This window comes from Pipistrellus hanaki (assembly GCF_964339955.1).
Source record: "Pipistrellus hanaki genome assembly, chromosome: 9".
Lineage (NCBI taxonomy): Eukaryota > Metazoa > Chordata > Mammalia > Chiroptera > Vespertilionidae > Pipistrellus > Pipistrellus hanaki.
In genome coordinates, this window is record NC_140511.1 from 7,604,110 (window position 1) to 7,628,847 (window position 24,738).

General features: G+C 61.4%; 1 protein-coding gene across 1 annotated transcript; it reads right to left on the reverse strand.

Moving 5' to 3' along the window:
* Positions 1–3,487: 3,487 nt before the first annotated feature.
* Positions 3,488–24,256, reverse strand: ABCG4 (ATP binding cassette subfamily G member 4). Its single transcript, XM_084895591.1, has 15 exons — positions 24,029–24,256; positions 23,544–23,727; positions 14,057–14,174; positions 13,831–13,963; positions 13,692–13,742; positions 12,901–13,046; positions 11,788–11,911; positions 11,587–11,701; positions 11,344–11,480; positions 9,080–9,178; positions 8,283–8,451; positions 7,931–8,031; positions 5,427–5,585; positions 5,209–5,327; positions 3,488–4,765 (listed from the first exon to the last, which is right to left on the reverse strand). The coding sequence occupies exons 2-15, from the start codon at positions 23,722–23,724 to the stop codon at positions 4,534–4,536; spliced, it is 1,884 nt and encodes a 627-aa protein (XP_084751717.1). The 5' UTR covers positions 23,725–23,727; positions 24,029–24,256; the 3' UTR covers positions 3,488–4,533.
* Between the last annotated feature and the right edge of the window lie 482 nt (positions 24,257–24,738).

The following is a 24,738-nucleotide window of genomic DNA, read 5'->3' on the forward strand; positions in this document are numbered from 1 at the left end:
GTTCCTCCCGTGAATAGGAGCTCCCTTTTTAACAAGAATTCTGTGTCACATCAGGAAGTTAGAGATGCTCAGGTGGTGTGTGGCCAGGAGAAGGTTGGGGACCACTGGTCTGGACGGAAGGCAGAGCTGATAAACACTGGTATTGGGGTAGTGCTGAACAAGGGGTGCAGGCCCCAGACAGACCAGCAGCTCCGGTCCAGGGCCCCAAATGATGGTGCTTCAGAGGAGACAGAGGCTTAGGAACGTCCTGGCGGAGGGGGAGGGGAGGGTACTAACTGCCTCTGGCAGAAGAGATGACTGCTGAGCTGGATTCTAAGAAATAAGTCCAGGCTGACTGGCTTGGCTCAGTGGATAGAGCATTGGACTGAAGGGTCCTGGGTTCGATTCCAATCAAGGGCTCCTCCCAGCCTGGGCCCTGGTCAGGGCGCATGCAGGAGGCAACCAATCAATGTGTTTCTCTCACATCAATATTTCTTTCTTTTTTTTTTCTTTTTTTAAAAATATATTTTATTGATTTTTTTTTTGCCCCCCACCCTCCCTCCCATACATGCCCTCCCTCCCCAGAGTTTTGTGTCCATTGGTTGTACTTATATGCATGTATACAAGTCCTTCGGTTGATCTATTATCTCCCCCCGATCTTCCTCCCCTCCCCACTGTAATTTGACAGTCTGCCTGTTGCTTTACTTTCTCTATATCTGTCTCTTGGTTCATCAATTTATAATGTTCTTTATCATCCACAAATGAGTGAGGTCATGTGGTGTTTCTCTTTCATTGATTGGCTTATTTCACTCAGCATGATGTTCTCCAATTCCATCCAGGTTGCTGCAAATGATGAGAATTCCTTCTTTTTTATGGCAGCATAGTATTCCATTGTGTAGATGTACCATAGTTTTTGGATCCATCACATCAATATTTCTATCTTTCCCTCTCCCTCCCACTCTCTCAAATAAATTGGGAAATATCCTTGAATGAGGGAGGGAGGGAGAGAGAGAGAGAGAGAGAGCGAGCGCCCAGGAGGGAAGTCCAGGCAGCAGGGACAGTGGTGCGTGTGCACTGTAAGAGATATTCTGAAAGGGGAGCAGAGAGTCTGGGAGAGGGAGGAGAGTCACTCAGTGAATGTGGGCTCAGATGTGTGCTGGGCCTGGGGACTCCTCTGGCTTCCCTGCTTACTTCATCGTGTGGGGCCGAGGGGCCGGCGGCAGTGACTTGCCCCAGCTCAGAGCAGGCTCCCTCCCCCTGGGTATGACAGTCCTGTCAGCTTTCTTAAATCTTTAGGGGTTTTTTTGTTTTTTTGTTTGTTTGTTTATTTCAGAGAGGGAGAGAGAGAGAAATACCAATGATGAGAGAGAATCATTGATTGGCTGCCTCCTGCACAGCCCCACTGGGGATGGAGCCCACAACCCGGGCCTGTGCCCTGACTGGGAATCGAACCGTGATTTCTTAGTCCACAGGCCCATGCTCAGCCATTCAGCACCCCCAGGCGGGCCATGGCAGCTTTTTGGTAACATAGGGTTGACTGGCCTCTTGTGGCCTGGGGTCCGGGGGGCGTGCTCACGTGCTGTCACCTGACCTTTGGGTGGGGACCAGCCTGGGTCGCCGCTGCCCTGGCACAGCCCAACAGGTGGCTGTGTGGGAGTGACCTCGGACCCAGGAAGGGTGGCCGCAGGGGAGAGCAGGCCATTTCAGAGCTCGCTGGGCTGGGGAGGGTGTTTGCGGGGAGGCACTGGTGGAGAAATCGCGGTTGCTTCTCGGTGGCGGGCGAGGCACCTAACTGAGAGCTTGTGCAATCACTGCTCCAGCCCGGCTTCCTCCTGCAGCTTCGCGGTGCGGCTGGAACCTGAGGAGCTCCCTTGGCAGAGACCCCCACGCTCCTGCGCTTCACTGGCGCTGGATTCGCTGCTCATCTCCTTAGCAACCAAGGAAATTTACAGACCAACGGATAGGTGCTTTAGTCGCAGGCATTTGCATTTTCAAAGAGAAAGCGTAAAGACGAAGAATCTTAAGAAAAACGATCTAATGGTGAACTGTGCTCTCCCGTGTGGCTCAGTGGAAGGAGCATCAGCCTGTGTACCGAAGGGTCCTGGGTTTGATTCCAGTCAAGGGCACGTGCCAGGCTGGATCTCTATCCCTAGTAAGGGGTGTGCAAGAGGAAGCCAATCAATGATTCTCACCATTGATGTTTCTCTCTCTCCCTTCCTCTCTGAAATCAATAAAAATAGATTTTTAAAGTAAAATTATAAAACAACAAACAAATATTGGCATCACTTTTGAGAGAAGGTGGCACCTAGAATGCCCCAAAAACTAACTAGAATTTCAGGGGCTGGATTTCTTTACATTTCCCCCTCCCACTCTCCACCCCCAACAGAAACAAAGTCAGTCCATCTCCAGGCAAAAACACCAGTCTAGACGGGAGCCTGATCCAGCCCGTCAGGGAGCGCTCCGCCGCTGCCCGGCGGGTGCACCCTGCCCTCCGGCCCCGAGCTCAGGGTCCGAAGGGATGCGGGGAGACAATGTCCACTTCTTGCCGTCCTGCTGCGCGCCAGCCCACAGGGACTTCTGGAAAGTTCTGACTCCAAATCTCAGGCTGCCAGGCCCACCTGCTGCCCTGGTGGCTGATGGCTTTGCCCTCGTAAGTGTGGCCCCGAGGGGAGGAGAGAGGAAGAGAAGGGAGAACAGGTGAGCTCAGTGCGGTCTCCTGGCTCATCCTGGGGCTTAGGTTGCAGGTTGGAGCCTACTTCTCATGCACCAGGGCCGTCAGCTCTGAGGAGGTGTATCCCTCTGCTGAGACACACCGCGGCCGCAGACACAGGCCGCACCCGGCCAGCGGGTCCCCGGGTCCCTGTCGATGTCAAGGACGAGGAGCAGAGAGGCAGGAGACCTGGTTCCTGTCCATCTTCGTTAGCTAAGGGCCCCGGACAGTGCTTTAATCCACGTCTCAGGGTTCCCATCTGCAAATGGATTGCCATGAAGAAGAACGCAGGACTGTCAGGGGACTCCCTTGAGATGGTAAGCAGGAAGCGTTTGTAAGATGTAGAGCATGGTCTAGATATCCACCAGATGCCCGTTTCCTAGGTGACCCACGCTGAGGACTCGCTCCCCTGCCGCGGGCTCCCTAAGCCACAGCTCCCTGCCCTCAGGTCAGACCCACACACCGTACACACCACACACTACAAATATAGGCTTTATTAGTGACGGTGAACCCACGCGTCCGGCCTCTGGGGGAACTGCGCGGTGAGAAGGTAGAGCGGTCTGCGCACAGCAATGGAGGAGCGAGGAGCCCGGCCCAGGGGCCAGTGGCTGAGTGTCCTCCTACAAACCAGGTCACGGCTCAATTCTTAGGGCACATGCCTGGGCGCGGGCTCCATCCCCCGGGCCGTGTGCAAGTAATGACTCTCTCCCATCACTGATGTTTCTGTCTCTCCCTCTCCCTCTCCCTCTCCCTCCCTCTCTGAAATCAATAAAAATATATGTTTATTAAAAAAGGGAAGGAAAATCAGACCTGGAACGAGCCTGGACCACCAGGAAAGCCAGACCGCTCCAGGCGTCTGACCCTGGAGCTCAGGGCGTGCCCAGGGGGAGAGAGATGGGCATGAATGAGCAGCACGCGGCTGGGGCAGGGACGGAGGGGTGAGAATGCCAGTGTGGCACACAGGGCCCTGGTGGCAGTGGCCGAGGCCAGTGATGCTCCTGCTTGTGCTTGTGTCAGGCCCTGAACTCCAGGGAGGGAAGGCCCCGTGCCACCCCCGCTCGGGAGGAGGGGAAGCCTGGGGCAGAACCTACGGACCGAAGACGCCCTGGACAGCATGGCTTCACCCTTCCTGCCAGAGCAGGACTGGGAGGGCGGCGCCCGCCAGCACCAGGCCACCCACACGGGGTGAGGCTGAGGGCCTGGCCCCAGGTCTGTGCGGGGCTCCCGGGAGGCGGGCGTGGCAGGCCGGGGAGGAGAGGAGCGAGGCCTGGCTTCCCCCACGCAGCCCGGAGGGGTGAGTTCTGCAGCCGGGCGGGCGGGCGGGAGACAGTTATTGCAGAGATGCCACCCGGCTGCGCAGCCAGAGGGCAGAGGGGGAAGGGCATCAGGGCCCATGCGCTCCCATCCCCAGGCCCGGGGGGCGGGGCGGGGCAGACAGAAACCCAGCTTCTGTCCAGCAGATTGTCCAGCAGCAAGGGGGGAGGAGGGAGTCTGCAGAGCCCTCCCACCCATTCTCACGCCCACTCGGGACTTCGGGGACCGTCAGGGCCCAGCCCTGGACCTCCGCTTTCTGACAGTGCGCTGGGACCCCAGAGGGTGCCAGGCCGGAGGGAGCATGACGGCCCGTGATCTTTGCATGCAGGCTGAGGAGAGAGGGGGAAGCTACAACCACTTCCTGGAAGACGCCTGGGCACAGCACGGAGGGCTGAGCCCGCGCCAGGCCCCGGCGGGGAGAATGGCCGCTGGCCTGGGGGATGCCGACAGGGCAGGCCGCGGGGCCAGCACCCAGGGTCAAGTCCACAGGTTTAAATAGTCCCAAAGGCGGGCAGCCACTGCGCCGGGCTCTATCTCTCCGACTTGACCCGGTACCTGAGCACGAGGTATGCCAGCAGCCGCAGAGCCAGGAAGAAGATGCCTAAAACCAGGAAGTCCACGTAGAGCTTGGCGTCCTCCACGTCCAGTGCTCGCAGGATGCTCTGCGGCTCCCGGAGCGGGCAGCGCTCCTCCCGGAATGGGCAGACCAGGTCCCCGCGCCCCAGGCCGTACACGGTCAGGATCACACCCTCGAAGCCATACCTGGGCGAGCAGGGGTGTCAGAGCGGGGCAGCGTGGAGGAGGAGGCCCCGCCCTCGGAGCGGGCCCCGTGGAGGAGGCCCCGCCCTCGGAGCGGGCAGCGTGGAGGCCCCGCCCTCGGAGCGGGCCCCGTGGAGGCCCCGCCCTCGGAGCGGGCAGCGTGGAGGCCCCGCCCTCGGAGCGGGCCCCGTGGAGGCCCCGCCCTCGGAGCGGCCCCGTGGAGGCCCCGCCCTCGGAGCGGGCAGCGTGGAGGCCCCGCCCTCGGAGCGGGCAGCGTGGAGGCCCCGCCCTCGGAGCGGGCAGCGTGGAGGCCCCGCCCTCGGAGCGGGCCCCGTGGAGGCCCCGCCCTCGGAGCGGGCAGCGTGGAGGAGGCCCTGCTCCCCGGGCAGATGGAGCTGTGCCCGGGGCCGGCCGCAGGGGCACTGCCGGGGCGCCGGCCCACTGACCTGACGTAGGAGAGGTAGGAGCTCCACTGCAGGTAGGCGGGGATGGTCTTGAAGCTGACGAAGAAGCCGGAGAACAGGAGCACCGGGATGGCGGTCACCGGGCCCACAAACGTGGCCACCTGGGGGCGGGCCGGCCATCCGGTGAGAGGGCTCCTGCAGGCCTGCCACTCCTGGGCCAGCCCGTCCTCCCCTCCCAGCCCCGACGCCAGCCTTCCCACCTGCAGGGAGTTGGAGGCGGCTCCGATGAGCAGCCCCAGAGACTGGGCCACCAGCGCCGTGGCCGTGGCCAGGGCCGAGAAGAGGAGGAAGCGGCCGGTCTCCGCGGGCTGGCCCGTCATCCAGTACACGATGCTGCAGTACAAGGCGGGGCACACCACCTGGGGCGCACAGGCGGGCCTGGAGCAGCTCTTCCTGGGGGCTGGGGCCCAGCCCTGCCCTCGCTCCCTCACGCGGCCCAGCCACGGGTCCTCCTCCCTGGCCCCGTGGCCTCGTGCCTCGCCGGGCACAGCGCCTCCGGTCCGGGACGGGGGGCAGAGCTCTCCCCGAGCTCCCCGGCTTCCGCCCGGTCGCTAACTGGTTAATTGTACGCGGGAGTTCTGTCCGCTTGTCACTAACTCCTGAAGGGCCAGGACCAGCCTACCACACACAGCCCTGCAGGCCGTCCCCTGACAAGGACACCTGGTCAAGGGCAGCCCCAAAGAGAGGCAGCTCAGCACCCCCTGAGGAGGCGCCCCCTGAGGAGGGCACTGTGAGCTGTGTCCTCCGGAGGATATCTTCCCGCTGGTGTAGAGGAAGGGAGGGGAGCGACGGGGAGACAAGGATGTGAGAGAGACACATCAACTGGTTGCCTCCTGCAGACACCCCAGCTAAGGTATGAGCCTTGACCAGAATCGAACCCGGGACCCTTTAATCCACAATGCTCTACCACTGAGCCACACCAGCCAGGGCAGGGGCACCTTTGACTGATTCACACAAAGGTGCCATGTGGGTTCCTGGGGCCCCAGGGCTTGAAGCAGGACGACGGGGCGACAACAGCCCAAACAGCTAACCGTCGCTGGACACGCGTGTGCGCCACCACACCCTCAGTACTGGGCACGCAGCGGCTCATGTCATTCTCACGCTGCTCCAGCTCGGCTCCATCATCACCCGTTTCACAGAGGGGACTCTGAGGCAGGCACCCGCCCGAGTCTCCGGAGCCTGCGCTGTCCTCTACACTTCAAATAAGAATCACAGAGTCACCCTAGCTGGTGTGGTTCAGTGAGTAGAGCGTCAGCCTGTGGACTGAAGGGTCTCGGGTTTGATTTCAACCAAGGGCACATGCCTGTGTTGTGGGCTCCATCCCCAGTGTGGGGTGTGCAGGAGGCAGCCAATCAATGATTCTCTCTCATTGATGTTTCTCTCTCTCTCCCTTGCCCTTCCTCTTTCAAATCAATAAAGAAATCTCTCTATATAAAAAGAGGTAATATGCAAATTAGGCCAGGACTCTGTAAGGGTCATGATGGACAGGAGGAGGTTGTGCACGCAGGTGAGGCCTGGAGCAGAGACAGAGACAAAGGCAGGGGGCTCAGGCGGCCAAGAGCGGACACAGGCAGGGGCTGCACTGTGCGGTGTGGGCTCACAGCAGCCTGGGCTCGGGCCTTGCAGCCCTGTGGCTGGCAGTGGGGCAGCAGCAGCGGGATGATGGGGGCACCGCCTTTCCTGATCAGCTGGCTGCTTCCCACAGAGGGAGTCCAGACTGTGGCTTAGGCCTGCTCGCCAGAGCCGTGGGACATCCCCGAGGCTCCGGGGCTGTGAGAGGAGCAGGCCAGTGCACACGTTTTCACACGGTGGGCCTGGTGTATATGTTTACGTTTATATGTATACCAGAGGCCCAATGCACAAAGTTCATGCACTTGGGGAGCGTCCCTCAGCACAGCCTGTGCCCTCTCGCAGTCTGGGAGCCCTTGGGGGATGTCCCACTGACAGCTTAGGCCTCCCACCATTGCCACTGCACTGGCCGATCATGAGCCTGGCTTCTGGCTGAGCAGCACTCCCGCAGTGGGAGCACACTAACCACCAGGGGACAGCTCCCTGCACTGAGCATCTGCCCCCTGGTGGTCAGTGGGTCATAGTGTCCGGTCGTTCTGCCACTCGGTTGATTTGCATGTTAGCTTTTTATTATATAGGATATATATTTTACCTAATAATAGACAAACATGTAAATCGACCGTACCTCTTCTATGCCACCAGCCAATCAGGAGTGATATGCAAGTTAACTCAACAATGATGGTGATTAATTTGCATACACAGGTGCTGAGTGACAGGGATGGGACACTTGCGTTGTCACCATGGCGAAAATGCAAGCGTTCTGCATCCACTCCCCCAGCCCTGTCTCTCAGGGCCTCTGGGCAGCGTGGGAGGGGGGCCTGGGCGGAAAGGGGCTGGGCTGGAGGGGAAAGGGTACCGGCCGCCAGGGAAAGGAAAGCCCATTCCAGCACGAATCTCCGTGCATCGAGCCTCCAGTGTGCACATATATTTATATATATTTTAAAAGACTGTCCGTCTTGCTCACTACTACGTCCCTGCCTGGCATGGAGCATGGCGCACAGCAGGTCCTCACCACCCGTTTTTGAAGTGAGTAGAAGGAAAGGAAAAGATGACGGGTGACAAGGGGGAGGGAGGCGAGCAAGCGAGGCTGGCAGGAGCGAGGGGGGGGGGGCGGCAGGTGGAGGGAGAGGCTCACCTGGAAGGGCACGTCGGCCATGGTCTTGGCCAGGTAATAGGCCTTGAGGCTGTACCAGTAGTTGAGATGCTCCCTCATGAAGACTGCCATCTCTAGGGGGACTGAGGATGAGCAGCGATCAGGCTCCCGCCCTGCCAGCACCCCGCCCCTGCCAGCACCCCGCCCCTGCCCGCACCCCGCCCCTGCCCGCACCCGCTCCTGCCAGGACCCCGCCCCTGCCAGCACCCCGCCCCTGCCAGCACCCCGCCCCTGCCAGGACCCCGCCCCTGCCCGCACCCGCTCCTGCCCGCACCCCGCCCCTGCCCGCACCCGCTCCTGCCCAAACCCGCCCTGCCCGGGCAGCTCTGCTCACAGGTGAGCACGGTGGGCATGAGGGCGGCAAACATGAGGAAGAGCATGGAGAAGAAGAGGCAGCCTGTGTTGTTGAAGACCTTGCTGGCGTCATCCCCGATGTGCAGGTAGAGGAGGCCAATGAGCACGCCGATCACCACGTGGGACACCAGCCGCAGGTGGGTCAGCACCTGTGGGCGGGTCAGCGGGGCGGTGGCCACGGCGGCAGGGGCGGCGGGGGCGGGTCACGGGGGCGGGTCACGGGGGCGGGTCACCAGGGGCGGGTCAGCGGGGGCGGGTCAGCGGGGGCGGGTCAGCGGGGGCGGGTCAGCGGGGGCGGGTCACCGGGGGCGGGTCAGCGGGGGCGGGTCAGCGGGGGCGGGTCACGGGGGCGGGTCACCGGGGGCGGGTCAGCGGGGCGGTGGCCACGGCGGCAGGGGCGGCGGGGGCGGGGCAGCGGGGCGGGGCAGCGGGGCAGTGGCCACGGCGGCAGGGGCGGCGGGGGCGGGGCAGCGGGGCGGGGCAGCGGGGCAGTGGCCACGGCGGCAGGGGCGGCGGGGGCGGGTCACGGGGGCGGGTCACGGGGGCGGGTCACGGGGGCGGGGCAGCGGGGCGGGGCAGCGGGGCGGGGCAGCGGGGCGGGGCAGCGGGGCGGTGGCCACGGCGGCAGGGGCGGCGGGGGCGGGTCACCGGGGCGGGGCAGCGGGGCGGTGGCCACGGCGGCAGGGGCTGCGGGGCGTTGCAGAGCGGCCTCCCGCAGGGCCCGGCGCCGCTGCCATCCTGCCCACAGGCCCGGCGCCAGCCCCGCCTGAGCCTCACCGTGTCCCGGAGGGTGGACAGGAAGGTCCTCCTGAAGAGGATGCAGAACTGGGTGAGGGTGCTCGTGGCAAAGCTGTGGCTCTCTATGGGGTCCAGCTCCTGCGAGAGGAAACGGTCCCTGACCGGCAGCCCAGCCACCCACCCACCACACAGCCACCCACCACACAGCCACCCACCACACACCCAGCCACCACACACCCACCCACCACACAGCCACCCACCACACAGCCACCCACCACACAGCCACCCACCACACACCCAGCCACCACACACCCAGCCACCACACACCCAGCCACCACACAGCCACCACCCACCCACCACACACCCACCCACCACACAGCCACCCACCACACACCCACCCACCACACACCCAGCCACCACACACCCAGCCACCACACACCCGGCCATCACACAGCCACCACCCACTCACACACGCAGCCACACCCAGCCACCCAGCTACCACACAGCCACCACCCACCCACCCACACACCCAGCCACCCACACACCCACCTACCCACACCCACCTACCCACACACCCACACACCCAGCTACCACACACCCAGCCACCCACACACCCAGCCACACCCAGCCACCACCCAGCCACCCACACACCCAGCCACACCCACACACCCACACCCACACACCCACCCACACACCCAGCCACACCCAGCCACCACCCAGCCACCCACACACCCAGCCACACCCACACACCCACCCACACACCCAGCCACACCCAGCCACCCAGCCACCCACACACCCAGACACACCCAGCCACCACCCAGCCACCCAGCCACCACACAGCCACACACCCAGCCACACCCACACACACACCCACCTACCCACACCCACACCCACCCCCACACCCAGCCACCACACACCCACCCACACACCCAGCCACACCCACACCCATACCCACTCACCCACCCAGCCACCCACACACCCACCCACACACCCAGCCACCCAGCTACCACACAGCCACACACCCAGCCACCACACACCCAGCCACACCCACACCCCCACACATACACACACACACACCCACACACACCCACACCCATACACTCACCCACACACCCAGCTACCACCCAGCCACACACCCAGCCACCACACACCAGCCACACACCCACACACCCACCCACACATACCTATACACCGACCCACACACCCACACACACACACACAGCCAAACCCACACACTCAGCCACACACACACACAGACACACACACACAGACACACCCAAACCCACACACTCAGCCAAACACCCAGCCACCAGGAATCGAACCGTGACCTCCTGGTTCACAGGTCGACACTCAACCGCTGAGCAGTGGCCGCTCTCTCACAGTAAGACCCGTGGCAACGACCACGGGAGGAGCGCAGGCGCCGAGGGCGTGAGGGCGCCAGGGGCACAGCTGCTGCCAAGAGCTCTGTGATGGTCTTGGTCTTCACCGCCCCAGCAGCCCTGAGCGCTCGGCCGCAGCTCCTCTGCCAGAGCACAGCCAGCCACCTGGCCACCGGTCACCCGGCCTCCCGGCCACCGAGCCCCAGGCCACCGGCCTCCCGACCGCCCGACCACCCGGCCTCCCGGCCACCGAGCCCCAGGCCACCGGCCTCCCGACCACCCGGCCTCCCGGCCTCCCGACCACCCGGCCACCCGGCCACCGAGCCCCAGGCCACCGGCCTCCCGACCACCCGGCCTCCCGGCCTCCCGGCCTCCCGACCACCCGGCCACCCGGCCACCGAGCCCCAGGCCACCGACCACCCGGCCTCCCGGCCTCCCGGCCTCCCGACCACCCGGCCTCCCGGCCTCCCGGCCTCCCGGCCTCCCGGCCTCCCGACCACCCGGCCTCCCGGCCTCCCGGCCGCCCGGGACAGCACCTGCAGCGGCGCAGCCACACTCCCCGGAGGAAGCCCGGCCACCGCGGACCCGGCAGCGGGCAGTGCCGCCGGCCTGGCTGCCAGCAGGGCCACGCCTGCTCCTGCTCCGGGTGCACCTGGGCACAGGCTCCCCCCCAGCCCCACAGGGTCGCACGCGAGGAACCCTCACATCTGTGTTTCTCTCCCTCTCTGCCCCCGCCCTTCCACTCCATCAGAAGCCATGAAAAACATCCTTGGTGAGGATTCAAAACTAATAATAAAATCTCAAACGCGGGCGGAAGGAGTGCCCGCAGGAGAGCGCAGGCCCCATGGGGGCGGCCGCCTGGCCCCGGTGCTGCCAGCTGACCCTCCCCCTCCCCCTCCCCCTCCCCTCTCCCGCCGCACTCACCAGCGGGCAGGGGGGGCCGGGGGCAGGGGCCGCGTTCTTCTCCAGGCTCCTCCTCTCGCTGGCGCACAGCCCGCGCTGCACGGCCCGGAACAGCATGGGGTTCAGGTCCCCGTACTCGCCAGAGGCCACCTCGATAACTGGGACAGCGAGCGGGCGTGGCTGAGCTCCCGCCTGGTCCCGCAAGCTGGTGCAAGGTAAGGTGGGAGCGGGGCCCCGCCCGCCCGCCCGCCGGCCCGCACTCACTGAAGTCCGCGGGGTTGTGGTAGGTGGGGCAGTGCAGGCCCAGGCCCTTCAGGTAGGGGACCAGCTTGGTGGCCAGGCCCTTGAATATGCACTGGCCCTGGCTCAGGATGTAGAGCTGAGGGGAGCGGGAGACAGCGAGGCTCAGGGCCCGGCCGCACGCTGCCCCCCCCAGCCCCCCCGCCCTGAGGCCGGGACACGCACCTGGTCGAACATCTCGAAGAGCTTGGCGCTGGGCTGGTGGATGGTGCAGATGACGGTGCGGCCGCCCTGGGCCAGCGACTTCATGAGGGACACCACCTGGAAGCAGGACGCGCTGTCCAGCCCGCTGCGGAGAGAGGCGGGAGGGAGGGCGGGGCTGGTGGAGCCCGGCAGGGGCAGTGCTGGGGCGGGGCAGCTACTGCACAGGGGCTGGGCTGGCAGGGAGGTCCCTCTGGCCGCCCCTCTGCCCGGACACACTGTGATCCAGACATTTGGAGGGACCAAGCCCCATGTGACAGCACCCAGGGAGCACCCAGGGAGACCACAACGAGGAATAAACAGGAGGCAGAGAGGCGGAACATGCTGTGGAAACAGGAGTGAGAGAGGCGGGTCAGCCCTTCTGCACGAGGGTGCTGCAGGGGAGCGAGAAGGTTCTGGAAGGAGAGCAGGCTAACCAGGTGAAGGGGAAAGGCGGGCGTGGTGGGGCGGGCACTCCGGGCAGGAGACACAGCGCGTGCAAAGCCAGAGGCCTGAGTCACACGTCAGGGGCTCTAACAAGGAGTCACTGGAGCAGACCGGGACAGACAGCTGCTGGAGTGAGGCCGCCTGTCCCGAGGCAGGTGGTGTCACAGTTCTCAGGGGGAGATCGCCAGGCTTGGCTTCCTTTTTTTATCCTCACCGGAGGGTATTCCCCATTGTTTTAGAGGGAGTGGAGGAGACAGGGAAAGATAGACACGTGGGTGTGAGAGCCCCCACCAGGCCCGGGAGAAGTCTGCAGCCAGGTGCCTGCCGTGACTGCAGCCAAGCCGCCCGCCCGTGGTCTGCAGGCCGGCTCCCCACCGAGCACCCGGCCAGGGCCAGGCTGACGGGCTCCGGGAAGCTCACTGCCGGCGGCGGGAGGATGGGGAGAGGCGGGACAGGGAGCAGCCTGGAAAGGCGCGGTGGTTGGTGGTGAGCTTGGCCCCAGGAGGGGCAGGGGGCTAGCGGTGCAGAGGGCGGGTCTGCGGGCTGGGTGCTGGCTGTGCGGAGGAGAGGGGGCGTCCGGCACGGAGGCCGGGTTCTGCGTGTCCTGGCCGGGAGGGGAGGGCAGCCCGGCCTCGCGGCAGGAGGGGGCACCTGGTGGGCTCATCGAAGAACATGACGGGCGGGTTGTTGACCAACTCCAGGGCGATGGCCAGGCGCTTCCTCTGCCCGCCCGAGAGCAGGGCTGTCCGCGTGTGGGAGCAGGCCAGCAGGCCCAGCGCCGTCAGGATCTCCGTCACCTGCCGGCCAACCACAGCTTCAGCCCCTGCTTCCCGGCACCACCCAACTGACTGACTTATTTAAAAAAACATCTCTTTATTGATTTCAGAGAGGAAGGGAGAGGGAGAGAGAGATGAAAACATCAGTGAAGAGAGAATCATGGATTGGCTGCCTCCTGCACATCCCTTACTGGGGATCGGGCCCACAACCTGGGCATGTGGCCTTGTCTGGAATCAAACCTAGGACCCTTCAGTCCTCAGGCCGATGCTCTATCCACTGAGCCAAACCAGCCGGGGCATATTTATTTATCTTTTTTAAAATATATTTTTATTGATGTCAGAGGGGAAGGGAAAGGGGGAGAGAGAGAAACATCAATTATGAGAGGCAATCATTGATCAGCTGCCTCCTGCACGCCCCCTAGTGGAGACCAAGCAGGCAACCTGGGCCTGTGCCCTGACTGCAGAATGGAACTGTGACCTCCCGGCGCATGGGCTGATGTTCAACCACTGAGCCATGTTGGCCAGGCTGGGCCGACCCCAACTTCAGCATCTCCCTTCAGTCTAGGGCGCCAGTCTGTACACCCCTCTTCCACCCCCGACTCAGGGCGCAGAACACAGCAGCACCGAAAAGGATGGCCGTCCCATCCCCCCGCCCTGCCCACTCACCAGCTCCTTCTTCACCTCTTGCTTCTCACTCAGCTTCAGGTTAGCAGAGACCTGAGGCCAGAGAAGAGGCGGTCAGCTGTGCGTGAGGGCCTCGGGCCTCAGCCCGGGCGGAGGGGCGCCGGAGGAGGGCGCAGCTCACCATCATGGCCTCCCACAGGGTGAGGTGCGGCAGCAGCAGGTCGTCCTGCATGATGTAGCAGGACATCTTGCGGAAGGTCCTCAGCTCCCGCGGCCTGCCGTTGACCAGGATCCGCCCCTTCATTCCCGACTCCCTGCGGCGGCGGCATGGGATGGGGCCCAGGCCTTCAGACCCCTGCGGGCTCCCGGGGGTCCCCCGGGCTGCCCACTCCCCCGGCCGTCCTCACCTGTATCCTGCCAAGATGTTCATGAAGGTGGACTTGCCGGCCCCGGAGGGGCCCATGATGCCGATTAGCTCGCGGCGGCAGAATTCGCCCGACAGGCACTTGAGGAGGGTCTTGTAGCCTGCAGTGACGAGGGGCGGAGTTGGCTGACGGCGGAGTGAGCAGAGGAGCCACCATGATGTCAGGGCAATGGCAGTCCTTGCTCCGTATGAAGCGGAGGACGGAGGAACCTGCAGAGCCACTAGAAATTGCCAAAGCCGGTGTGGCTCAGTGGATAGAGCGCCGGCCTGCGGACTGAAGGGTCCCGGGTTCGGTTCCGGTCAAGGGCATGTACCTTGGTTGCGGGCACATCCCCAGTAGGGGGCGTGCAGGAGGCAGCTGATCGATGTTTGTCTCTCATCAATGTTTCTAACTTTCTATTCCTCTCCATTCCTCTCTGTAAAAAATCAATAAAATATATTAAGAAGGAGGAGGAGGAGAAGGAGAAAGAAAGGAAGGAAGGAAGGAAGGAAGGAAGGAAGGAAGGAAGGAAGGAAGGAAGGAGAAAGAAAGAAAGAAAGAAAAAGAAAGAAAGAAAGAAAAGAAAGAAAGAAAGAAAGAAAGAAAGAAAGAAAGAAAGAAAGAAAGAAAGAAAGGAAGAGAGGGAGAAAGAGAGGGAGAAAGAAAGGAAGGACCACCACTTTGGTCCCAGCCGTGACCCGACCCTGGCCGGTGTTGCACAGTGGCTAGAGCATAGGCCTGTGGACTGAGGGGTACCGGGTTTCATTCTGGTCAAGGGCACAGGCCTGGGTTGCAGGCTCCTTCCCCAGTGGGGAGCATGCAGGAGGCAGCCAATGACCGGTGATTCTCTCTCATTATTGATGTCTCTATCTCTTTCTCCCCCTCCCTTCCTCTCTGAAATCAATAAAAATAGATTTTTTTAAAGTACCAGAGGTGGCAATGCTCTTCTGAAAGACCTGGGGAAACCCCACATCTCATGGCTGGGCATGGGGACAGGCCAAGGTTATAGACAGCTGTCAGGTTTCGGGCTCAATCCCCAGTAGGGGGCGTCACCGTCACCATCTCTCATCATCGATGTTTCTCTCTCTCCCTCTTCCTTCCTCTCTGAAATCAATAAAAATACATTTTTTAAAAATCTGGGGAAAGATCTATAAGAGTTACAACAAAACTGCCCGGCCGCTGTTGCTCAGTGGTTGAGTATTGACCCATGAACCAGGAAGTAACTGGTTCACCCGTTAGGGCACATGCCTGGGTTGCAGGCTCCCTCCCCAGCAAGGGATCTCTGAAATCAATGAAAATATATGCATGTATATATTCTCATTGATTTCAGAAATGAAGGGAGAGGGAGAGAGAGAGAAACATCAATGATGGAGAGAATCATTGATGAGCTGCCTCCTGCAGGCCCTCTTTGGGGATTGAGCCTGCAGCCCGTGCCTGTCTCTAATCGGAAAGTAAACCTTGACCTCCTGGTTCCTGGATCAACACTCAACCACTGAGCCATGCCCAGCTGGGTAATAAAAGTATATTTTTTTAAAGTGTGAAAATGCACAATGCAGATCAGACAATGGGACTGGTCAGTGGGAAGGGCAAGGGGAAATCAGGAATGGCTTCCCGGAAGAGGTGGCATTTGCACTAAGTCAGGAAGGAAAAGCAGATTCCAAAATGGAAGGGAAGGCAGAAGTCCTCCAGGCTCCGGGGGAAGGCTCTCCCCACGGCACATCTCGGCCCCCAGCCCGGAGCCGGGCAGGACTGCCGGGCCTGGGAGACGGCGGAGAGGAGGACGAGCCATTGTAAGGTTTGAGGCGCAGGAAACTGACCACCAAGGCATTTACAGTGAAGCTTATTCCCCAGTAATGAGCGGGACTCATTACGGAGGTGGAGAAATCAGAATTGGGGGGGGGGGGGGGAGGAGGGAGAACCTTATACCCATGAGGGGCCGAGCCTGCTGTGCCTGCAGACCTGGCTCTGTGAGGCCAAACCCAATCAATGCCCTGCCGGGTCCTTTCCCTCTGGCTCTCTGACCCCCACAGAGCCCCTCCCCCTCCGCCCTGGCTCCTCAGCAGACAGGGAAGGAGGGGACTCCTCACCTCCCCCGCGCCCAGCTGCCCGCGGGCACCGCCAGGGGGCTCTGCTGCTGCTGGGCTGGGCCTGAGCCACCGCCTGCCTCACCGCTCCTGTCGCCGGAGTGACCTCCACCCCAGTGACCCTCTCAGGAGGCAGCATCCACCTTCAAAACACACTCAGGGCTGCATCTGCGAAGGCTAATTCCATTTTCCTCAACTGTAACGCAAACTGAATGAAGAAACTGGTGAAGATTTGAAAGTTAAAAGAAAGCAAACGGAGGCCTGGCTCCCAGGATATTCCAAGGCACTCGTTTTACATGTGCTGACGTGCTGCCCCCGGGGGGATGCCTGCATTTATCAGATCCAAGCCAGCCCGGTCAGCCCCGGGCGCTTTTATCTGCGGGAGCCGTAGTCTGCGATCCGCTGTGGTGAGACAATCTCAGAAAAGTGCTGCCCCTTTGGCTGACACCCCAAGCAGCACTTAGAAAGGTAAACCCTGCGCAGGTTCCACAGGAAGGCCGCTGTGGCTCACTCGCAGTGTTCGGCACCTTTGCTGCTGCTGTAGCAACAGGGCGAAGGCCCCGGCCGGGACCGGTGACTCCCCGCCCACTCCCAGGCCACGGGCACGCCGCTGCCTGGAGGAGGGGAGGCACGTGGTGGACCAGAGGCATGCCTCTGCCCCTCTGCACGGCCTGGCAGACTCCAGAGCGGCTTCTCTGGCGGGAGAGCCGGAGGCAAGGAGCCCTCCCTATGAATCACAGCCATCACCGTCACCTCACCGTCACCTCACCGTCACCATCACCTCACCGTCACCTCACCGTCACCGTCACCTCACCGACAACCTCACCCTCACCGTCACCTCACCGTCACCATCACCTCACCATCACCGTCACCGTCACCGTCATCTCACCATCACCGTCACCTCACCGTCACCTCACCGTCACCGTCACCTCACCATCACCGTCACCGTCACCTCACCGTCACCATCACCTCACCGTCACCTCACCCTCACCATCACCTAACCGTCACCTAACCGTCACCTCACCGTCACCGTCACCTCACCGACAACCTCACCCTCACCGTCACCTCACCGTCACCTCACCGACAACCTCAACCTCACCGTCACCTCACCGTCACCATCACCTCACCATCACCGTCACCGTCACCGTCATCTCACCATCACCGTCACCTCACCGTCACCTCACCGTCACCGTCACCTCACCGTCACCGTCACCTCACCGTCACCGTCACCTCACCATAACTGTCACCGTCACCTCACCGTCACCATCACCTCACCGTCACCTCACCCTCACCATCACCTAACCGTCACCTCACCGTCACCATCACCTCACCGTCACCTCACCCTCACCATCACCTAACCGTCACCGTCACCTCACCGTCACCATCACCTCACCGTCACCATCACCTCACCGTCACCGTCACCTCACCGTCACCATCACCTCACCGTCACCGTCACCTCACCGTCACCATCACCTCACCGTCACCATCACCTCACCGTCACCTCACCCTCACCATCACCTAACCGTCACCTCACCGTCACCATCACCTCACCGTCACCGTCACCTCACCATCACCGTCACCTCACCGTCACCTCACCGTCACCGTCACCTCACCGACAGCCATCACTGTAACCGTCACCGTCACCTCACCGTCACTGTCACCTCACCCTCACCGTCACCTCACCGTCACCTCACCATCACCATCACCTCACCGTCACCATCACCTCACCGTCACCTCACCCTCACCATCACATCACTGTCACTGTCACCGTCACCTCACCCTCACTGTCACCTCACCGTCACTGTCACCGTCACCATCACCTCACCGTCACCTCACCGTCACCGTCACCTCACCGTCACCTCACCGTCACCATCACCTCACCGTCACCGTCACCTCACCATCACCGTCACCTCACCGTCACCTCACCGTCACCGTCACCTCACCGACAGCCATCACTGTAACCGTCACCGTCACCTCACCGTCACCTCACCCTCACCATCACATCACTGTCACTGTCACCGTCACCTCACCCTCACTGTCACCTCACCGTCACCTCACCGTCACTGTCACCGTCACCATCACCTCACCGTCACCTCACCATCACCGTCACCGTCACCGTCACCTCACCGTCACCTCACCGTCACCGTCACCTCACCGTCACCGTCACCTCACCGTCACCTCACCCTCACCGTCACCGTCACCTCACCGTCACCGTCACCTCACCGTCACCGTCACCTCACCGTCACCTCACCATCACCGTCACCGTCACCTCACCGTCACCTCACCGTCACCGTCACCTCACCGTCACCTCACCCTCACCATCACCTCACCGTCACCGTCACCTCACCGTCACCTCACCCTCACCATCACCTCACCGTCACCTCACCCTCACCATCACCTCACCGTCACCTCACCCTCACCATCACATCACTGTCACTGTCACCGTCACCTCACCCTCACTGTCACCTCACCGTCACCTCACCGTCACTGTCACCGTCACCATCACCTCACCGTCACCTCACCATCACCGTCACCGTCACCTCACCGTCACCTCACCGTCACCGTCACCTCACCGTCACCGTCACCTCACCGTCACCTCACCCTCACCGTCACCGTCACCTCACCGTCACCGTCACCTCACCCTCACCGTCACCTCACCGTCACCGTCACCTCACCGTCACCTCACCATCACCGTCACCGTCACCTCACCGTCACCTCACCGTCACCGTCACCTCACCGTCACCTCACCCTCACCATCACCTCACCGTCACCGTCACCTCACCGTCACCTCACCCTCACCATCACCTCACCGTCACCTCACCCTCACCATCACCTCACCGTCACCTCACCCTCACCATCACATCACTGTCACTGTCACCGTCACCTCACCCTCACTGTCACCTCACCGTCACCCTCACCGTCACCTCACCCTCACCGTCACCTCACCGTCACCTCACCGTCACCGTCACCGTCACCTCACCCTCACCGTCACCTCACCCTCACCGTCACCGTCACCTCACCGTCACCTCACCGTCACTGTCACCTCACTGTCACCTCACCGTCACCTCACCGTGACTTCACCATCACCGGCACCATCACCCTCACCGTCACCTCACCGTCACCTCACCCTCACCGTCACCTCACCGTCACCTCACCCTCACCCTCACCGTCACCTCACCGTCACCTCACCCTCACCGTCACCTCACCGTCACCTCACCGTCACCGTCACCTCACCCTCACCGTCACCTCACCCTCACCGTCACCTCACCGTCACCGTCACCTCACCCTCACCGTCACTGTCACCTCACTGTCACCTCACCCTCACCGTCACCTCACCCTCACCGTCACCTCACTGTCACCTCACTGTCACCTCACCCTCACCGTCACCTCACCCTCACCGTCACCTCACCGTCACCTCACCGTCACTGTCACCTCACTGTCACCTCACCCTCACCGTCACCTCACCGTCACCGTCACCGTCACTGTCACCTCACTGTCACCTCACCCTCACCGTCACCTCACCCTCACCGTCACCTCACCGTCACCTCACCGTCACTGTCACCTCACTGTCACCTCACCGTCACCTCACCGTCACTTCACCATCACCTGCACCATCACCATCACCGTCACTTCACCGGCACCATCACCATCACCGTCACTTCACCGGCACCATCACCGGCACCGGCACCGGCACCTCACTGGCACCGGCCTGCGCGCCGCCTGAGCCAGGCCCTCCACCTGCCTTCCACCGCGCTCCCACGGCAGCCTCGGAGCTGCGGGGCCTCCCACCCCCAGCTTACAGCGAGGACAGTGAGGCCGGAGCGGGTAAGCAGCCTTCCCAAGGTCACATCGCTTTTTAAAAATATGATTTTTTATTGATTTCAGAGAGGAGGGGAGAGGGGGAGAGAGAAGCATCAATGATGAGAGAGAATCATTGACCAGCTGCCCTCTGGGGAGCAAGCCTGTGCCCTGACTGGAAACTGAACCATGGCCTCCTGGATTGTAGGTGCACACGAACCACTGAGCAAGGCTGGCCGGCAAGGCCACGCATCTTACCAGCGGCTGGGAACCCACATCGGGGATTCCTGCTGGACCATCACCACTCAGCGTGGAAGGGGCCTGCCCGGCCTCCGGGCAGAGAACAGGGTTCTAGGCCCACCTCAGTCACTCTCTTTGCAATTTTAAGTCCATCTTCCAGAGTCTCCATGTCCTTAGCCATGAAATAAAGATAGCGACACCTCCTACCGAGGATATGACAGGGCTATTGTGAATATTGAGATAATTAGTTAAAAAGTGTTTTAGGAGATCCACCCATGAAGTTGTATGTATATATGCATAACCCAGGAGGTAAGGGCCTGAGGGCAGGGGCGGACAGAGTGGCTGGGAGAGGTTCATGGGGGCGGGGGAGAAGAACCTATGTAATACTTTCAACAATTAAGATTTATTTTAGCCCTAGCCGGTGTGGCTCAGTGGATAGAGCGCCGGCCTGCAGACCGAAAGGTCCCAGGTTTGATTCCAATCAAGGGCATGTACCTTGGTTGTGGGCACATCCCCAGTGGCGGGTGTGCAGGAGGCAGCTGATCGATGTTTCTAGCTCTCTATCCCTCTCCCTCTCTGTAAAAAATCAATAATATATATATATATATATATATATATATATATATATATATATATATATATATTTAAAAGATTTATTTTTAAAAAGTGTTTTGCTTGGCCCTGGCTGAAGTGCTCAGTGGTTAGAGTGCTGGCCTGCCCACCAAAAGGTGGGAGTTTGATTCCCAGTTGAGGGCATATATGTGGGTTGCAGGTTCAATCATGGCCCTGGGTGGGGCATGTGCAGGAGGCAACCAATCGATGTGTCTCTCTCACATTGATGTTTCTCTCTCTGCCTCCACCCCTCCTTCCTTCCTTCCACTCTTTCTAAAAAAAAAAAAAAAAAGGGAAAAAAAAGTATTTCACTCTGGCTGGTGTGGCTCAGTTGGTTGGAAGGGTTGCAAGTTTGATTCCTAGTCAGGGCGCATATCTAGGTTGTGGGTTCGATCCCCAACTGGGGCACATACAGGAGGGAACCAATCCATGTTTCTCTCACACGTTTCCTCTCTCCTTCTCCCTTCTTCTCTCTCTAAAATCAATAAAAACATCTCCTCGGGTGAGGACCTTTTTTAAAGTTTGAAAAGGTGTTTGCAAACATCACATACCATCAGGAAGACGCGAGAAGCCTCACTCGCAGAGGAACAGCTCCCTGCCCGCCTCTGTATGCCCTGCCTCTGGAGGGGGCAGGAGGCAGAGGGGCGGACAGGGGCAGCACGAGGGCAGCGAGGGCGGTGTGCAGCGGGCGATGAGCAGCCAGAGCTGGCCCTCTCACCGCCTCTCCCTCCACTCCTCCCCCCAGAGCCCGGCAGGATGAGAGGGAAGGCGGCAGCTCCCTCACTTTCCATTGGCTGGAGCCCTGGAGTGAGGGGGATGCAGAGACCCCGAGATCTGTTCTTCAGCCTCAGAGAACAACACCCCAGCTTCACGCCCCCCCCCCCCCATCCTAGCCCATCGGCCAGGGCAGGGTGCAGAGGCTCAGAGCCCAGACCTTACCCAAATGTCCTGAGGGGGAAGTTACGAGAGGGGCCTGTAGTAAGCCAGACCAGCTCAGGGAGGAGGGACAGCCAGCCATGGGGGAACTCAGGCTGATCTGACCACAAACCCCCCCCCCCCCCGGGAGCCAGCCCGCTGTTGGCATGCACCAGGGCAGCACCCCAGCACATGCTCGGAGAACCCTCTTTTTCAGACCCGAGACTCCACAGTCTTCGCCGTTACGGTTGCCACTTCACGCTCTGTGATGTTAAAGCCAGAGCTCCCACCTTGCCTTCCTCATTCCCTAGTGTAGCCTCCCCACCTTCCCTCCTTCAATTCTAAAAAGCGAAAAGACAGGGGCGTGCCGAAACCGGTGTGGCTCAGTGGATAGAGCGTGGCCTGCGGACTGAAGGGTCCCAGGTTTGACTCCGGTCAAGGGCATGTACCTTGGTTGCGGGCACATCCCCGGTAGGGGTGTGCAAGAGGCAGCTGGTCGATGTTTCTCTCTCATCGACGTTTCTAGGTCTCTATCCCTCTCCCTTCCTCTCTGTAAAAAAATCAATAAAAAATATATTTTTAAAAAATCAATAAAATATATGAAGAAGAAGAAGAAGAAGAAGAAGAAGAAGAAGAAGAAGAAGAAGAAGGAGAAGAAGAAGAAGAAGGAAGAAGGAGGAAGAAGAAGGAAGAAGAAGGAAGAAGGAGGAAGAAGCAAGGAGGAGGAGGAGGAGGAGGAGGAGGAGGAGGAGGAGGAGGAGGAGGAGGAGGAGGAGGAAAGACAAGACCGGAGTGCTTTCTCAGTGTGTTGAGATCCTGCTTCTGGGCAAGTCCGCAGTTTCAGGAAACTCTAGGAAACTCTTGCTGATTTTATCTATGGTGTGGACATTCGTATGTTGACAGAAAAATACACGGAGAGCCGTAAAACCTGGCTTCTGGGCCCAACTCTGCCACTTACTTACTAGCTGTGGGCCATCGCCGAGCTACTCCATTCCCTGTAGTGACACGTGTCACCTGCTGCCACCTCAGCTCCCGCTCTGCAGAGCTTGGCAGGAGCGGGATGAGATAAGGAGTGAGAACATCTCAAAAGCAAGCAGCGCACCTGGCCCTGTGCTCAGGGGTGAGCATAACCCCCAACCAGGAGGTCCCTGGTTCGATTCCTGGTCAGGGCACTGGTGGGGTTTTGGGCTTGATCCCCAGTCTGGGGCGTGCAGGAGGCAGCTGATGGATGTTTCTGTATCGCTCTCCCTCTCCCTTCCTCTCTGAAATCAATAAAAACACATTTTTTAAAACTAGCAGTGTTCTAGAGATACAAGGTTATTTGCTAAACACACACTCACACACACATTCACACACTCACACACACTCACACACTCACATACACATTCACACACACATTCACACACACTCACACTCACACACACACACTCACACACACACACACACTCACACACACACTCACACACACACTCACACACACACTCACACACATTCACACACTCACACACACACATTCACACACACACACTCACACACACACTCACACACACACACTCACACACACACACACACTCACACACACACTCACACACACACACACACATTCACACACACACACACACATTCACACACACACTCACACACACTCACACACACACACTCACACACACACTCACACACACACTCACACTCACACACATTCACACACTCTCACACACACACACATTCACACACACACACTCACACACACACTCACACACACACTCACACTCACACACACACTCACACTCACACACACATTCACACACTCTCACACACACACACACACCCGCACCGCCTACCGCGCGGCCGCCAGCAGGGCCCCTCGCGCACGGAGAAGGACAGCTCGGCGAACTGCAGGTCCACGGCGGCGCGGCGGGGCAGGTGGGAGAAGCGCTGCGCCTCGGTGATGCGGTTCTCCACCTTCTTCAGCGGCGCGGCCTCCAGCGCCCCCGCCGCCGCCTCCAGCGCCTTCGCCGCCATCGCCTGCGGGGGGGCCGCTCAGTGCCGGCCGGGCCGCCCCTCCCGCCCGCCCCGCGCCCCCAGGGCCCCGCGCCCCGCCCGTCCCCCAGGGCCCTGCGCCCCGCGCCCCGCGCCCCGCGCCCCCCCCAGGGCCCCGCCCGTCCCCCAGGGCCCCGCGCCCCGGCGGCTGGCGGCGGGGTGGCCGGCGGGAGGTCGGGGCGCAGTGGGCGCCGGGGGCGGGGAGCGGGGCCCGAGGCTCCCCGCAGACCGGCGCCCCGAACCCCACCAGCCGGGCCCCGCGGGCTCCCCGCCCCCGCCCCGTCACCTTGAGGCGCCGGCGGCCCAGCGGATGCTCCGCGCAGTCTCCGCCGGGGACGGGCTCGGGCTGCGGTTCCAATGCGGCGCCCGCCCCGCAGCCTGACCGAGCGGACCGGGCGGGAGGGGAGGGCGGGGCCCGGGCGGGGAAGTCCGGGCGCTTCGCACACGGTCCCCGACCCCGTCCTCCGGCCGGTCCTCCCGGCCCGGAGCGCCTCCCGCCCCGCAGCGCCTCCCGCCCCGCGTCCTTGAAGGGCGGCGCCGCCCGAGCCGAGGGGGGACGGAGCGCGGGGCCCGGGCCGCGGGGGGGACGGAGCGCGGGGCTGGGGCCTCCTTCCCTGCATCCCCAGCCAAGGGCGTTTTCCATGGATTTTACTGGGTTTTACCTTTTAGAAAAGGGTGTCGGTCTGTGCCTTATTATTATGGTTTTATTGTGTCAGAGCGGAGGGAGAGAGAAGCATCCGTGATGAGGGAGAGTCATAGCTGCCTGCACGCCCCCCCCCCCCCCCACTGGGAATAGAACCCGGGACCCTCCAATGCTCTAACCACTGTGCTCTAACCCCTGCCCCCTGCCCCAGCCCCTGCCCCTGCCCGGGTAAGTAGGTTAGGCCGCTGGGACGCGTGACCTCGGCGTTTGCGCTCCCACCTGTCACGGTGGAGGCTGATGGGAGAGGAGGCTGCTCTTCACTAGACAGAGAGGTTACTGGCGGTCAAACCTCT

What these genes read in the sequence shown, in the direction of transcription:
- ABCG4 (XM_084895591.1), bottom strand. Translation starts at nt 23,724, where the DNA reads ATGGCGGCGAAGGCGCTGGAGGCGGCGGCGGGGGCGCTGGAGGCCGCG. An exon ending in TCTTCGAGATGTTCGACCAG is followed by an intron (nt 11,702 to 11,787) that starts GTGCGTGTCCCG and finishes CGCTCCCCTCAG; the next exon opens with CTCTACATCCTGAGCCAGGG. An exon ending in TGGCCGACGTGCCCTTCCAG is followed by an intron (nt 5,586 to 7,930) that starts GTGAGCCTCTCC and finishes TGTGCGCCCCAG; the next exon opens with GTGGTGTGCCCCGCCTTGTA.